The 14,277-nt window shown below is 31.5% G+C and overlaps 1 protein-coding gene across 1 annotated transcript; it reads left to right on the plus strand.

Moving 5' to 3' along the window:
* Positions 1-330: 330 nt before the first annotated feature.
* Positions 331-6,218, plus strand: LOC145732812 (uncharacterized). The gene is made up of 12 exons (XM_081985311.1): positions 331-831; positions 880-1,036; positions 1,092-1,344; positions 1,392-1,505; positions 1,560-1,662; positions 1,726-1,873; positions 4,890-5,056; positions 5,108-5,264; positions 5,324-5,576; positions 5,626-5,739; positions 5,799-5,901; positions 5,954-6,218. Exons 1-12 carry the CDS (start codon positions 684-686, stop codon positions 6,100-6,102), a joined length of 1,866 nt encoding a protein of 621 aa, XP_081841437.1. The 5' UTR covers positions 331-683; the 3' UTR covers positions 6,103-6,218.
* The last annotated feature ends 8,059 nt before the right edge of the window (positions 6,219-14,277 follow it).

Genomic DNA, 14,277 nt, shown 5'->3' on the forward strand with positions numbered 1-14,277 from the left:
CACAAATTGTAAAAATTACACTCATGGAATTGTTAAACTACTTTAAACTGACTCTGCTAATGTTTCTATAGTTTTACAGTTTTATAGCTTCGCGGAATCGTCTTTGACAGTTCACAGTTTAATGACAAACTAGATTACGTGTCATAGAAAACAAATTGCGTTGCAAACATCCCGTAAATCACTCATAAAGATATAAAATACAGTTGAAAATTACTTTGAACACAATACTTTCCCTTTATATACTAAAAAAAAATATGCACCGAAAGAAAAATAAAACTTGTAAATGCATCATTAAAATGTAAATGCACTTTGAATAAGAAGGTCAAACTATAAACTAATCGGCTTAATTTGAGATTTCTCCTTCAATGACAAATATCACTTAACGTTTACCTGACCAAAAAGCTATTTGGTAGATACAACCGGTTGAACTGTATAAACAAATAGTTATAAAGTCTTGTCGTATTTGCAAGTGCGGTCACTGACGCCAATTTAGAATATAAGGAACTATTAACTGATATTTTTGGTTTATTTATGTTTTTTTTAACGAATCTTTAATTATAAATTGACACTAGTGCACCGAAGCAAGTCAGTTTAGAGTGAGTGTATGTTGATTGCAGGACGTTTGCAATATTAGGCAGAAAAAATCATTTTTTTTGTGGTTTAAGTAACCATTTCTACTAGCAATGGATACGTACAAGTTTGGTGAAAATGAGGATAAATTTTACGAAAAGATTTACGAGGAATTTGGTAAAACCAAAACGGATATAGACTTCTATGTGAACACTTTGATAAATTGGGCAAAAGATCAACTACACTTTCCTGAAATTCCAAGTAAGTTATAATAATTGTTAATAAAATGTGTTAACACTTGTATTGTAGGTGTAGATGCTTGCATTTTCTTCATTTCTTCTTGCAAGTTCAGCATTGAGAAGGCTAAAAGTAAAATCGACATGTATTACTCTATAAGAAGTTTGATTCCAGAAATGTTTACAGTACATCCACTCTCGCCTGAAATGGTTACCCACAGTAAAATTGCGTGAGAGGGTAATCTTTCTACATTTGAATGATATTCTATGTTAAATTATTTGCAGTTATTGTATTCCATTGCCAAAAGTGACAAACAAAAACGAAAGAGTATTGTACATGCGTCTTAATGGGGATTATGAACCAGAGGACTTTGTGCATGAACGCTGGTTAACTCAAGTATTACATGTTTTAGAAGTGCTAACTCAGGAGGATAAGTCTAATAATATCCATATAATTTTCGACTGTGCTGGTCAAAAACTTGCTCACGTATCTAGGTTTAGTCCAATACTTTTGAGAAAGTTTCTTGTTATTTTAGAGGTAATTTTATTCTGCTTTAAAAGGTGTTTGTACAAAGATATTTTTAGAAAGTTTACTCAGCCAGGATGGCTTCCATTCACCTACTCAATGTACCTCATTATGCTGAAGTAGCGTTTAATAAATTGTTTTTCCCTTTATTGCCAGAAAAGCTACGACACAGGGTATGTGATTCAATTCAACGTAATCAATAATCATCTTACTTAAACTGTATGTAGCTTCTAGTTGACAAAGGCACTAGAACAGCTTTTGAAAAATTTAGTAAGGATATTCTACCAAAAGACATTGAAGGTGAGGAAAAAAGTTTAGAGGAACTACGTGGTGAGTTACATATAATTTCTAAAACTAGATTGCTACTATAAATAATTGTTTTATATTACATAGGAATGCTGTACAGGAAATTTGAAGAATTGAAACCTAGATTCGATAAGATTCAATACATGACCACAAACGAATCGTTACGTCCAACTAAGCTGGAAAATGATGATATTCTAGGATATTATGGTTCATTTAGGAAAATTGATGTAGATTAAAATTATTTTCTCTATAAATTTTATCTAAATAGATAAATTAGAATGTACTAGTGACACTAATATTTTGGAAGCTGATTGTAATACAAATTGTTTTATAATAACTAACTATTTTGCAATTTCCCAATCCATTAATGGTTATACAATAACTACTAACTATTCACGAACATTATTACACATAAAGGCATTTAATTGATCAAAATCTGGTCTAACCTACACTGAAAACCGCATAAACGATCAAATTTCCAACAGTCTCATTTGTTTAGGAGACTAATCGTCAGCTGACCTACGACCTACAGGGTGTGTACTAACAATTCCCAGATTAAAATCAAATTTACGTTTCAATTCAATAATGTTCATTATCTGCATTGGACACGAAGCCAAATATGTCCTGGACTGTAAAACAGCATAAATAGCGAGTCACATATCAATAAGTATTCAGATTGTTTCGATTATTTAGCTGCTTTTTTGTTAATGAACTATTTTTAAATATGTTTAGTAGGAAGATGAAATGAAAATTTAGTATTCAGTAAGTTTCTAAGTATTGATCATATTGTACTGCATTCTTTCATGTTCTAGGTTTAAAGATGTATTAGAAATAGTTGCTTTTAATTTAAAATTAACCACGAGAATTGAACCATGATCTTGACTACACTATATTTGGTCTAAAAAAAAAAAGAATACAAATTTTGAGTTTATTCATAAACTCAATTGTTACTAAAGTCTGAGAATTATGGACCACTCTTCTAAGTTTAGAATTAATACATGTTTTCTTTTTTTAATGTAAAAAAGCCACAGAAAACCCCTACATTTGTAAAAAATATGTTTCCAAAAAATGCCAAGATACCATCGGATCGGAAAAGCTTATCTGAACAGAACCAAAGCAATCTTAAGTACGAAATATGATCGAAAGGAAAAACAAAACATCCATACTACTGACAAAAAAGATCATCTTAACCACAACGATGTCTTAAAATCTATTCGAAAAGAGATGATTATTATTGCAAATTTTTTAAAAATTCTCTTATAAATCACATATTCCATACATGCAATAGGTTTTAAAGCTTTTCAATCCGATAATAATTTCGAAGAAAATTGTTAAATGTTTTGAGTATTGTTCAGATTTAAATAAACATATAAAGGTCATTAAAATGATATAGGTATTACGTTTCTATGACTAGAACGGATTTGAAAATAAATATCAATTTGTGAAAAATTATTGTAGTTGAAGTTGAAACAATAATATAACAACTTAAAATCAAAATTTGTATTGCAATTAACCGTCAATTTCAATTAAATTTTACTGCATAAATTCTATACTTACACGTGAAAGTGTTATATTGAACCAAATTAATTGATTTTAAATGAAATTACCTAATGACGGTGAATTTAATGTGATTTTAATATACCATGCAGAATATTTTAAAAGTTAAATTAGTTAGTTTAATTATATTGAGTAGGAGTGAAATGACAGAAGGAAAGCTTCCATAGAATCTCTTGTCTTAGATATACTAAGGCAGGTGCTAAAATTTCCTTGAGACCTTTCTGTGATGATTAGAATTAATTCGGTTTGTGTTTACAATAAGGTCTTTAATAAGGCTAATAAACAATTTTAGCACCAATTTACTGGTATGATCAAACTGAGATATGAAAAACTCGTACATGCATTTAAAACGAACTGTTTTGTCAAATTTTAAACTGTTTTTTTCCAAATCAATGCAATTTACATACATTTTGTTTTTTGAAGCTGAAACTGTGCTGAACCTGTTATTTGACGTCAGTGTATATTAATTTTGTGGTTAGATAAACAAAGCTGGTTTTAGTAAAATTTGTCAGTCAATCGGAAGCTAGAGTCGTTCAAGGTTTTGTCATGAACAACAAGTGCTGTATCGTCTGCGTACTGTAGTAGTTTTTGTCTGGAAAACCATAAATTGTAAATGTCGTTGCAGTATACAGGGTGTTTCAGAGTTGTGGTAACAAAAGTCTAGAAGAGATTTCTTCAAAAAGTTCAAGAGAACATGTTTTGTTTTCGAGACACTCTGTATCTCAAACTTATATGAGTCTAATATAAAAATACAACCGTTTGGATGATAAATTGATTTTTTTTTTCAGTAATCTTAAAAATCAGAATTCCAAAAATAGTTTTTTTATTTCAACGTTTTTAGTAAAATATGTATTACTCATAAGTATCACCATCAAAAGCTCGTTAAAATATCGTGCACACCTTGTGTTATTTTAATAAATTTGTACTTTTTTGCTGAAACTTTAACTGTCTCTTCAGAACAAAGCACTTGCAGAAACATAGAAACATGTTTTTGTTGAAATTTTTTGTCACTACAACTCATAAACACCCTGCATATTATATATATTATAAAGAAAAAAGAAAAAGTGAAGGGTTTTAGAAAGCCTCAGGAAAAATGCACATCAATTCACATCTTTTTTTATAATTATTTCTCAACTTAATTATATTATACAAAGAAAAAACCAAAAGGTAAAAGTAAATAAAAAGTACATTTTAACAACAATAGAAGAATAACCTATTAAATTAATTGTTAACTGTTACAGAATATTAAAATAACAATTATATAGAGTGTGATAACTAAAGCAAATTTCGGATGACTTAAGGTTTGAAAAACACAACCGAACTACCTACTAAAATTAATATTTTTTTTGTAACCACGCCAATTTAAAAAAATATATTTGATTAATTGTTATTTTATTCTTGTTAATTATTTTTTTATGATCCAGTTATTTGTATATATTAACAGCAATTAATCAGCACAAGTCATTCTGATGTAGTGGAGTGAAATCAGACGTTTTACATTATTGTGATTTTAGTCATCAAAAAAACATTTATTAAGTGCGGTCATTGACGTCAATTTAGAATATAAGGAACTATTAACTAACATTTTTGGCACAACAACTTAACACTAGTGAACCGAAGTAAGTCAGTTTAGAGTTGATTACAGGACGTTTGAGATTTTAGGCAGAAAAAGGTCAATCTTTTTGTGATTAAAGTAAACTATTTTTACTAGCAATGGACACGTACAAGTTTGGTAAAAATGAGGATAAATTTTACGAAAAGATTTACGAGGAGTTTGGTAAAACTAAATCAGATGTAAACTTTTACGTCAACACTTTAATGAATTGGGCAAAAGATCAACCACATTTTCCTGAAATTCCAAGTAAGTAATCTATATTTAAGAAGTATCAGGGTAACTGTCAGTGTATTGTAGGTGTAAATGCTTGCATTTTCTTCATTTCTTCTTGCAAGTGCAGCATTGAGAAAGCTAAAGGTAAAATGGACATGTATTACACTATAAGAAGATTGATTCCAGAGATCTTTACAGTACATCCACTCTCACCTGAAATGGTAACTCACAGCAAAATTGCGTGAGACTAACACATCAAAAATTTAATTCATGCTTGTTTGTTAATTAAATTATTTGCAGTTATTGTATTCCATTGCCAAAAATGACTAACAAAAATGAAAGAGTGTTATACTTGCGTCTTAATGAAAATTATGAACCTGAAGACTTTCTGCACGAACGCTGGATAATTCAAGTAATACATGTTTTGGAATTACTTACTCAAGAAGACAAATGCAACAATTTGCATATAATTTTTGACAGTGCTGGTCAAAAGCTTGCTCACATATCTAGGTTTAGTGCAGTCCTTCTGAAGAAATTTCTTGTAATTTTTGAGGTAATTTTTCAATTTGTTTGAAAGACTGTTTCTTAGCAAATTTTTTTAGAAAGTGTATTCAGCCAGGATGGCCTCCATTCTCATGCTCAATGTACCCCATTATGCAGAAATAGCTTTTAACAATGTGTTTATTCCTCTACTGCCAGAAAAGCTACGACACAGGGTATGTGATTTAACAAAACAAATAATCGAACAGTTAATCAATAATTAAATTGTATGCAGCTGACAGTTGACAAAGGCACTAGTGCAGCTTTTGAAAAATTTAGTAAGGATATTTTACCAAAAGACATTGAAGGTGACGAAAAAAGTTTAGAAGAACTACGTGGTAAGTTTTAAGAATTTATTAAAACTTGATTGACTTTGTTAGTGTATTTTAGATATGTTGTATAGAAAGTTTGAAGAAATGAAACCAAGGTTCGATAAAATCCAATACATGACCACGAACGAATCGTTACGTCCAACCAAGCTAGAAAATGATGATACTCTGGGTTATTATGGTTCATTTAGAAAAATTGATGTTGATTAGCTTTTATTCTGGTAGCTTTATTTACGAATGCTTTTGTCTATGTATATTTAAGTAATTTAAATGGTGCTTTATTTGAAAATTTGATAAGTGATTATAATATAGTTATAATAACAAAACAGGATCTATTTATTCATGACACTAAACCTAAATTAATTTTGGGATTATTCAGTTGAAAACTAATTTAGTCTAAAACGAACATTATAACACCAAACCATCAAGTATCCCATAGAATCATTTGTACAGAAGAATAATCGTTAATAATAAGTAAACTAACGATTAGAATATTATAATTAATATAATTGCGTTTTAAATGTATTTATTAACCGTATTGAACCCATAGCAAAAAATTACCGTGCTTTCCTGGATTTGTAGTAATGACATAGAATATCGAATAATCCCAGTAATTATGCAGATTGTTTCGATTATTTAGCTGTTTGTGGAGTAATATTTCTTAATAACTTAAAATATGGTTTACTTATTAATATGAACAAAAACGCCCTTTCATACAAATATATTTATACGAGGTTATTGCACTTTTCTGCATCAATTTGCAATTTATAGCTGGTTGTTGGTTATTGTATGCGTGTTGTGTGGATACAGCAAACAAAGGGTCATTTTTCGCCTAAATATTTTTAGAGTCAATAATCTATCAAAGCCAGGAAGTCCAATTTCAGTTAGTAAAGTTAACAAAAACTAGAGTAGTGATAAAGAAGTAAAAATGTAAAAAAAAACAATTATTCATAGTTTGAACTTAATAGCAATTTTACTCAGAACTTTTCCATTATGTACTGATGTGTTTAAACCAGTTTTTCTATGCCATATAAATATTCAATTTATCATAAAGGCATGCTTCAGTTTTTAGTAATTATTTTAATGTTCAACACGTGCCAGTATAGAACCGTTATTTATAAATTATTGATAAACCTTATTTTATAATTTCGACTGAAATTATTTATTTACGTACTAGGAAGTATTTTCTGATGGTGATTCTATTCAAAAAAATCGAACGTATAATTTGCAGGTAAGCCAAATTTCCAAGTTGTTAACTCACGTGTACTTTTCACTCATTCAAATAAAAACAATAATATTTATTTTACTTATTTTCTACGAAAATAGAGTATTAAATTTCGTTTGTTTTAAAGACATGGTCGAGTCGGGTATTACCGTTTTGCTCCATTTAAATGCAAAGATATGTGACGGCGGTTTTTGGGAAACCACAAGGTAAATTGGCTCACTTCGCAGTGCTAATACAGCACAGCTTAATGTTTATATTAACCACAATTCAATTAACGTACAATTTCGGTTTTCCTAAAACTTTTGACACCATTCCAAAGCAATCACATTCATTTGCTCAAATTAAGACGAGTCGGTTTTTCATTGAATGCAAAACAAATCGCAGATACTCTGTAATTTTCCAAACTTTAATGAGGATCCGTTTCCCCGAAATCTAACTGGAAGTAAAACTAATATTGGGCAGTTCAGATTAAATTTTAAATTCTGTCAAGTAACTTTGTTAGAGAAGTTCCGGAGATCTTGGAAAGTTGCGAACGGAATCGTAGAACTCCATAACGAATTTATGAGTGGGTGGATCGAGATTGTTAAGTTTTGTTGGATTTCTATCGATGCTGTTCCAATATGTAAATTGAATTGGATACCATTTTCTTTAAGTTCGTTTTTGTTCAGCTTTTTTAAACATATTCCTATTTGCTGCATTAGCTTCATTTAATTGAGAAACCTAGTTGTAGAGCACTATAAATGTATATTCTTTTTAGACGCAAAACGTCTAAAATAAGACTATTACATCTGCAAACAAGCCTCAGTGTTGCTAACTTAATAAAATCATAACAAAAAAAAAATTTGCAACTAAACTGCTCAGCAAAATGTGCACAGCAAAAGCAAAATTTCGAACGATACTTTACGCTTCGACTCATTAAAGAGTAAAACGGCGTTCCATAAAAAAATGTTAATACAAAAGTTATAAAAGAGATGAAGACGAAGAAAAATACAAATTTCTTGTATAATTGTTGATAAGTTGATATTCCTTTTTCTTCAGATTCCAAAAATATATAATAAGTTGACATATTTGGTTTAGCCGGTTTTCGAGTTTTTCTAAATCACAAGTTGGTGTCATGAATAATCAAAAAGACTAAACGTCATCAGTATTCGAGTTGATGCTCCATCAAGTGTGTCAAGCAAATTTGACATAACAATGACGTAGTTTAACATTTACCAAAATACAGCAAAATTTTTGGTAATTTTTGAGCGACTATTTCTTCAAATTGATTGACTCGGTTTTAATTTTTTTATTTTTTTTTGAGAATTAGAAGGTATTTTCTTCCTCTTTCTGATGACCTAATAGCTATTTATGTAACCAGTTACGAAAAGATCGATTTTGTGTAACGAATGAATGTTTGTAGGGCGAGCGCAGCGAGGTCCTACAATTTGAATGAGTTACACAATAAGACATTTTCGAAACGTGTTGCATACATAATTTTTTCTAATTTTGACCAAAAAGCGGTATAAACCATCTTTTAAAGTGATTTAACACAAATATTCACTTTCATAGCACCTTGTATAAACAGTGACAACGACATGTTATGATGGATGTCGCCCATATGTTTGTACGGAAATGCATAAAAACAGGGAGTGATGAAATGAACTTTTCATAACTAGTTACATAAAGTAGTACTTTATGTAACTAGTTATGAAAAGTAAAATAAAACGTTTTGTCACTCTAATCAGTTTTGAAAAGTGTCACTTTATATGCCAAAATTAGAAAAATATGATTTTGTTTTTAAAGTTTAATTTGGGTCACCCTGTAAAACGCAGATTAAGTTTTTTCTTTAAATTGGGTAGTTTTAAATGTAACCTTGCTAATCCCTTTCTTTTTCCACAAAAGATTTAAAGAAAAGGTTAAATTAAATGCAAGAAACGTAAAAATAACCCCATTTTTGAAATTTTGCAATAAAATTTGTAAATGGTCCCTAATCACTAAACTGGCAAAAACGTCTATAGATAATTGACCACAATTGACATTTACTATCAAAGACAGTTTAATAGAAATTTGACAGTTTCTACTTTAAATTTCAATAACTTTGTTATTTTGACAGTCCTCAAATTCGCTTTAGACACCCTATATTGTTTCTATACCAGAAATATCAAATAACAGAGTTATTTGCAGTTTAAGGGTGTTTAGTCCAAATTTGAGAGTACCCATTTTAACGGCCAATAACACGGTTATTTTAAAGTTAAACGGTTCAATACATCAATTTGTAGCTTTAAAATCCTCTTTTGACCACCCTGTATACTGTATACCAAAAACGTCGAGTAACACAGTTATTTACTGTTAAAGTCAGTTTAGTCTCAAATTGGCAGTTCCCACTTTGACAGGCAATACCTCTCTCTTATTATTTAGCCCCTTACATGGTGGTTCAACAATTATTACAGTTTCTATTTAGAGTTAGTTGGTGTTAGCCTAACCAGAAGGCTGCTTTGAAAACACCCTGTATATTTTAGTATCGTGGGATTGCGCACACTCAGAGCTACACCAATATTGTCTATAACAAAAGTTCTTACAGTTTCTGAGATATTTAGGGTTAAAATTGGTGTTAGCCTAACCAGAAGACTTTTTGAAAGTAACAAGATTGCGGTCCAAAGGCTAAAAGTTGAAAGTTTAATATAGGACACCCTGTCACAACCAACAAACCACTAACAAATTGACAGGCGCAAATGTCATTCTAAACATATTATTGTCAAAACGATGTCAATTTATATGTTTGACGCTTCTGAAGACTGTAGAGTCAAAGTTTGGCAAAACGCAAAAAACATGTGATTCTGACAGTGTTGGCTTTGACCTTGAATAACACGGTTGTTTGACAACTGACGTCAAAATGATACTGAAGAGAAAATATATTCCAGGCCAAGGCCTTTCCAAAAAGTACTTAGATTAGATCTAGTCAGTAATTTTACTGACACTTGTGTCTTCGATCTTGAATAACTCGGTAATTTGACAACTGAAGTCAAAAGGACAGTGAAGAGAAAAGATAGTCCGGACTGTGACGTTTCCAAAAATATAGTCATTTAAATCGATCGGTTCCACCGTTTTACAACTAGAGGACGCCAACGACACTACATCAAAAACAACGATTGCATTGACACTCATTGCTTTTGACCTTGAGTATCTCAGAAATTAATTTGCTAGGCTGTTTTTCGGTCACCCTGTAGCCCTGCTTTCGCGCAAACTACTGACCTAAAAATATACAGGGTTTTCCATTTAGTAAGTCACAAATTCTGTAAGTTGTGTTCAGTACAAACTTTGCACAATTTTTCAAATATCAACACTTTACTATTAATTTAATTCAAAAAGAAGTGGTCAACTAGATAAACTCAATATTTGCGTTCTTTTTAAAACTCCAGATATAAGCATTACGCATTGAATTACAATTCGTTCTACTGATGAATGCCAATTAGGTACTATTTGTAATCCAGACGCGTTTCGACCGCCTTAATGTGCCACCTGGGGCCCTCTTTGGAGCTGCTGCGGTGGCTTGTCGCCTTTAACCCCACCGATGGCTGCTTATTTATTCACAGAAAGCACTGCCGACAGGGTGTAATGTATGCGTGCTTTCCACCGACCTAAGTGGTAGTTGAGAATATACATAACTGTTTTATTAAAAACGACTTTTCTGAGTCTTTCCGTACTTTTACTCTTTAGGCCCTGTTTGGGTTTTCCGCCTTGAATCTAAACTACGTTAGAGAAAAGACTCAATTTGGGTCAGAGCCTAAGAGGTAACCCTCGTTCTTTTACGGCTTATTTTTATCCATTAAATAAGAAAATTGTATTTAAAAACACTACCGACAGATTGTTTATATTTTACTAACGCTGCTGAAGTTCAGACTGTGATGATTTTCTTTCTACGCTATTGAGAGTTCACAGTCTAAACTCAAATTAAACCTAAATGACTGACGGATACAGCTTTAAATAGTCAACTCCGTTAATTTTGATCTGACACAATAGCTTAATAAAAATTGACATATATTAATCACTTATTAAATTTTTGATCCATGTTCTGTATAATCTAAATGTAACACCCTGTATTTTAGCTGCTCAATTAGAAGACTTTTTTTCCGATTTCAAAATTATATGTATTTTTATGCTTGTTTTTTTATAAAAAAAAATTGTATTTACAAAATTGTGTTATTCTGATGATAAAACTGTCAAAAGTTGTCAGAATTACAGTAAAAGAAAATAGTTAAAACGTGTTAAATTTAAAAAAATAAAAATTGTTTTAACATTGAAACTGTCCAAACTGTGGTTATTAACATTTCATTACAAATGTAACACAAAATTGGCAAATTCACGGAAAACCCCAAAACAATTATTTATTATATATCTGGAACTGTCAGTTTTAACCGTAGTAAGTTTAAAACCGTATATTCTTTGAAAAGTATATATTTAAAATCAGAAAAAAGAGGATTTCTAATTGAGCAAGTAAAATACAGGGTGTTCTATTTATAATAATCAAAACATCTGTCAAGAATTTGACAAGTGATTGATACATGTCAATTCTGACAATAGACTTAACATTCAAAATGTAGTTTAAACTTCGAAAAATTGGTAAATTAAATTTAGACAGTTGTAAAAACTTAAATTGTAAGAGACACACAATACGTGACTTTGATAATCCAATATTTGAGTTTGCAACACTGTAAAGGCCTGCTGACACCTGTCAAAAACAGTCACGTGATCTTCAAAATGCAGTTCATACATTGAAAAATTGGTAAATTAAATTTAAACAGTTGTACAAACTTAAATTGTAAGAGACACACAACGTGACTTTGATAATCGAATATTTGAGTTTGCAACACTGTAAAAGCCGGCTGACACCTGTCAAAAACAGTCACGTGATCTTCAAAATGTAGTTTATACTTCGAAAAATTTGTAAATTAAATTTAAACAGTTGTAAAAACTTAAATTGTAAGATTCACACAACGTGACATTGATAATCCAATATTTGAGTTTGCAACACTGTAAAGGCCTGCTGACACCTGTCAAAAACAGTCACGTGATTTTCAAAATGTAGTTTATACTTTGAAAAATTGGTAAATTCAATTTAGACAGTTGTAAAAACTTAAATTGTAAGAGACACACAACGTGACTTTGATAATCCAATATTTGAGTTTGCAACACTGTAAAGGCCTGCTGACACCTGTCAAAAACAGTCACGTGATCTTCAAAATGTAGTTCATACATTGAAAAATTGGTAAATTAAATTTAAACAGTTGTAAAAACTTAAATTGTAAGAGACACACAACGTGACTTGGATAATCCAATATTTGAGTTTGCAACACTGTAAAGGCCTGCTGACACCTGTCAAAAACAGTCACGTGATCTTCAAAATGTAGTTTATACTTCGAAAAATTTGTAAATTAAATTTAAACAGTTGTAAAAACTTAAATCGTAAGATTCACACAACGTGACATTGATAATCCAATATTTGAGTTTGCAACACTGTAAAGGCCTGCTGACACCTGTCAAAAACAGTCACGTGATCTTCAAAATGTAGTTTATACTTTGAAAAATTGGTAAATTCAATTTAGACAGTTGTAAAAACTTAAATTGTAAGAGACACACAACGTGACTTGGATAATCCAATATTTGAGTTTGCAACACTGTAAAGGCCTGCTGACACCTGTCAAAAACAGTCGCGTGATCTTCAAAATGTAGTTTATACTTTGAAAAATTGGTAAATTAAATTTAAACAGTTGTAAAAACTTAAATTGTAAGTGACCCACAACGTGACTTAGATAATTCCATATTTGAGTTTTAAACACTGTAAAGACCTGCTGACACCTGTCAAAAACAGTCACGTGATCTTCAAAATGTAGTTCATACATTTAAAAATTTGTAAATTAAATTTAAACAGTTGTATATATATAGGCCGGTTTAGAACGTCTTTCGACGTTGTCCGACACCTAATTTCCAGCCTCTTCGGTCTTCACAATCTTCAGGTGTTAGATTTCTCTCACTCATGCATTTATGCACGGTTTTCTGCCACTCCTGTTTTGGCCTTCCTCGTTTTCTTCTGCCTGTTGGTTGCCAATGAAGTACTCTTTTAGGCCATCGGGTATTTGACATTCTTTCCACGTGTCCGTACCACGTAAGTTGCTTGTTTTCGATATCCTGTGTTATTGCGTCTTCTATTCCCATCCGTTGTTTTATGATGTCGTTTCTTATTCTTTCTCTTCGTGAAATGCGCATCGATCTCCTAATTGCATCCATTTCAACTGCCTCAACTCTTTTCTTGTGTCTATCTGAAATTCTCCAGGTTTCTGATCCATATAGGAGGGTGCTTTTTACCATTGCCTCATAGATATTAAATTTCCGCTTCTTGGTTATTTCTTTGCTCCATAGGATTCCATTCAGAGCTCCGATTACTTTTTTGGCTTTGACTATTCGCTTTCCGATTTCTTTTACATCTGTTCCTGTGTTGTCGAATGTAATGCCCAGATATTCATATTCCTGACACTGAAGAATTTCTTGGCCATTGTCCAGTTCCAAATTTCCGTCCTGAGTTCCCACACATAGATACTTTGTCTTGGCTATGTTGACTGTTAAGCCCCATTCTCTGTATTCCTCTATTAGCTTTCGCATCATGTACTGCACATCCTCTTTATCATTGGCTACTATGACTTGGTCGTCTGCGAACTGTAGGGTAAACAAGCAACTATCATCAATTTCTATTCCCATTCCCTGGACCTTTCTTTTCCAGTTTTTTAGTGCCATCGCTATGTATATTTTAAAAAGAGTGGGAGAGACACAGCATCCTTGACGCAATCCTTTATTCACCATAAGCTCTTCAGTGACACATTTGCCTACCCTAATTCTTGATTTTGATTCCCTATATAGTTCTTTAAAGGCTGTTACGTAGGTGTGATTAATGTTGGATTGCTCTAAGACCCTCCATAGTTTTGATACTGGGACTGTATCGTAGGCTTTTTGTAGGTCAACAAATGCTAGGTGCGTTTCCAAGTTTCTAGCACTTCTCTTCTCTATAACTTGTTTTAGAGTAAACACGTTGTCTGTACATGATCTTCCTGCTCTGAAACCGCATTGTTCTTCCTCTTCTTTTCCTTTATAATCCTCTTCAATGAGATCACGTAAAATTCTACCAT

This window comes from Ips typographus, linkage group LG8 (assembly GCF_016097725.1).
Source record: "Ips typographus isolate SLU linkage group LG8, UJ_Ityp_2.0, whole genome shotgun sequence".
Taxonomy (NCBI): Eukaryota; Metazoa; Arthropoda; class Insecta; order Coleoptera; family Curculionidae; genus Ips; species Ips typographus.

Bases quoted from the DNA above. Each gene is read 5' to 3' on its own strand.
- LOC145732812 (XM_081985311.1), top strand. From the start codon at position 684: ATGGATACGTACAAGTTTGGTGAAAATGAGGATAAATTTTACGAAAAG. The intron at 1,663-1,725 runs GTGAGTTACATA...TATATTACATAG, and splicing joins AAGTTTAGAGGAACTACGTG to GAATGCTGTACAGGAAATTT. The intron at 5,740-5,798 runs GTATGTGATTTA...AATTGTATGCAG, and splicing joins CAGAAAAGCTACGACACAGG to CTGACAGTTGACAAAGGCAC.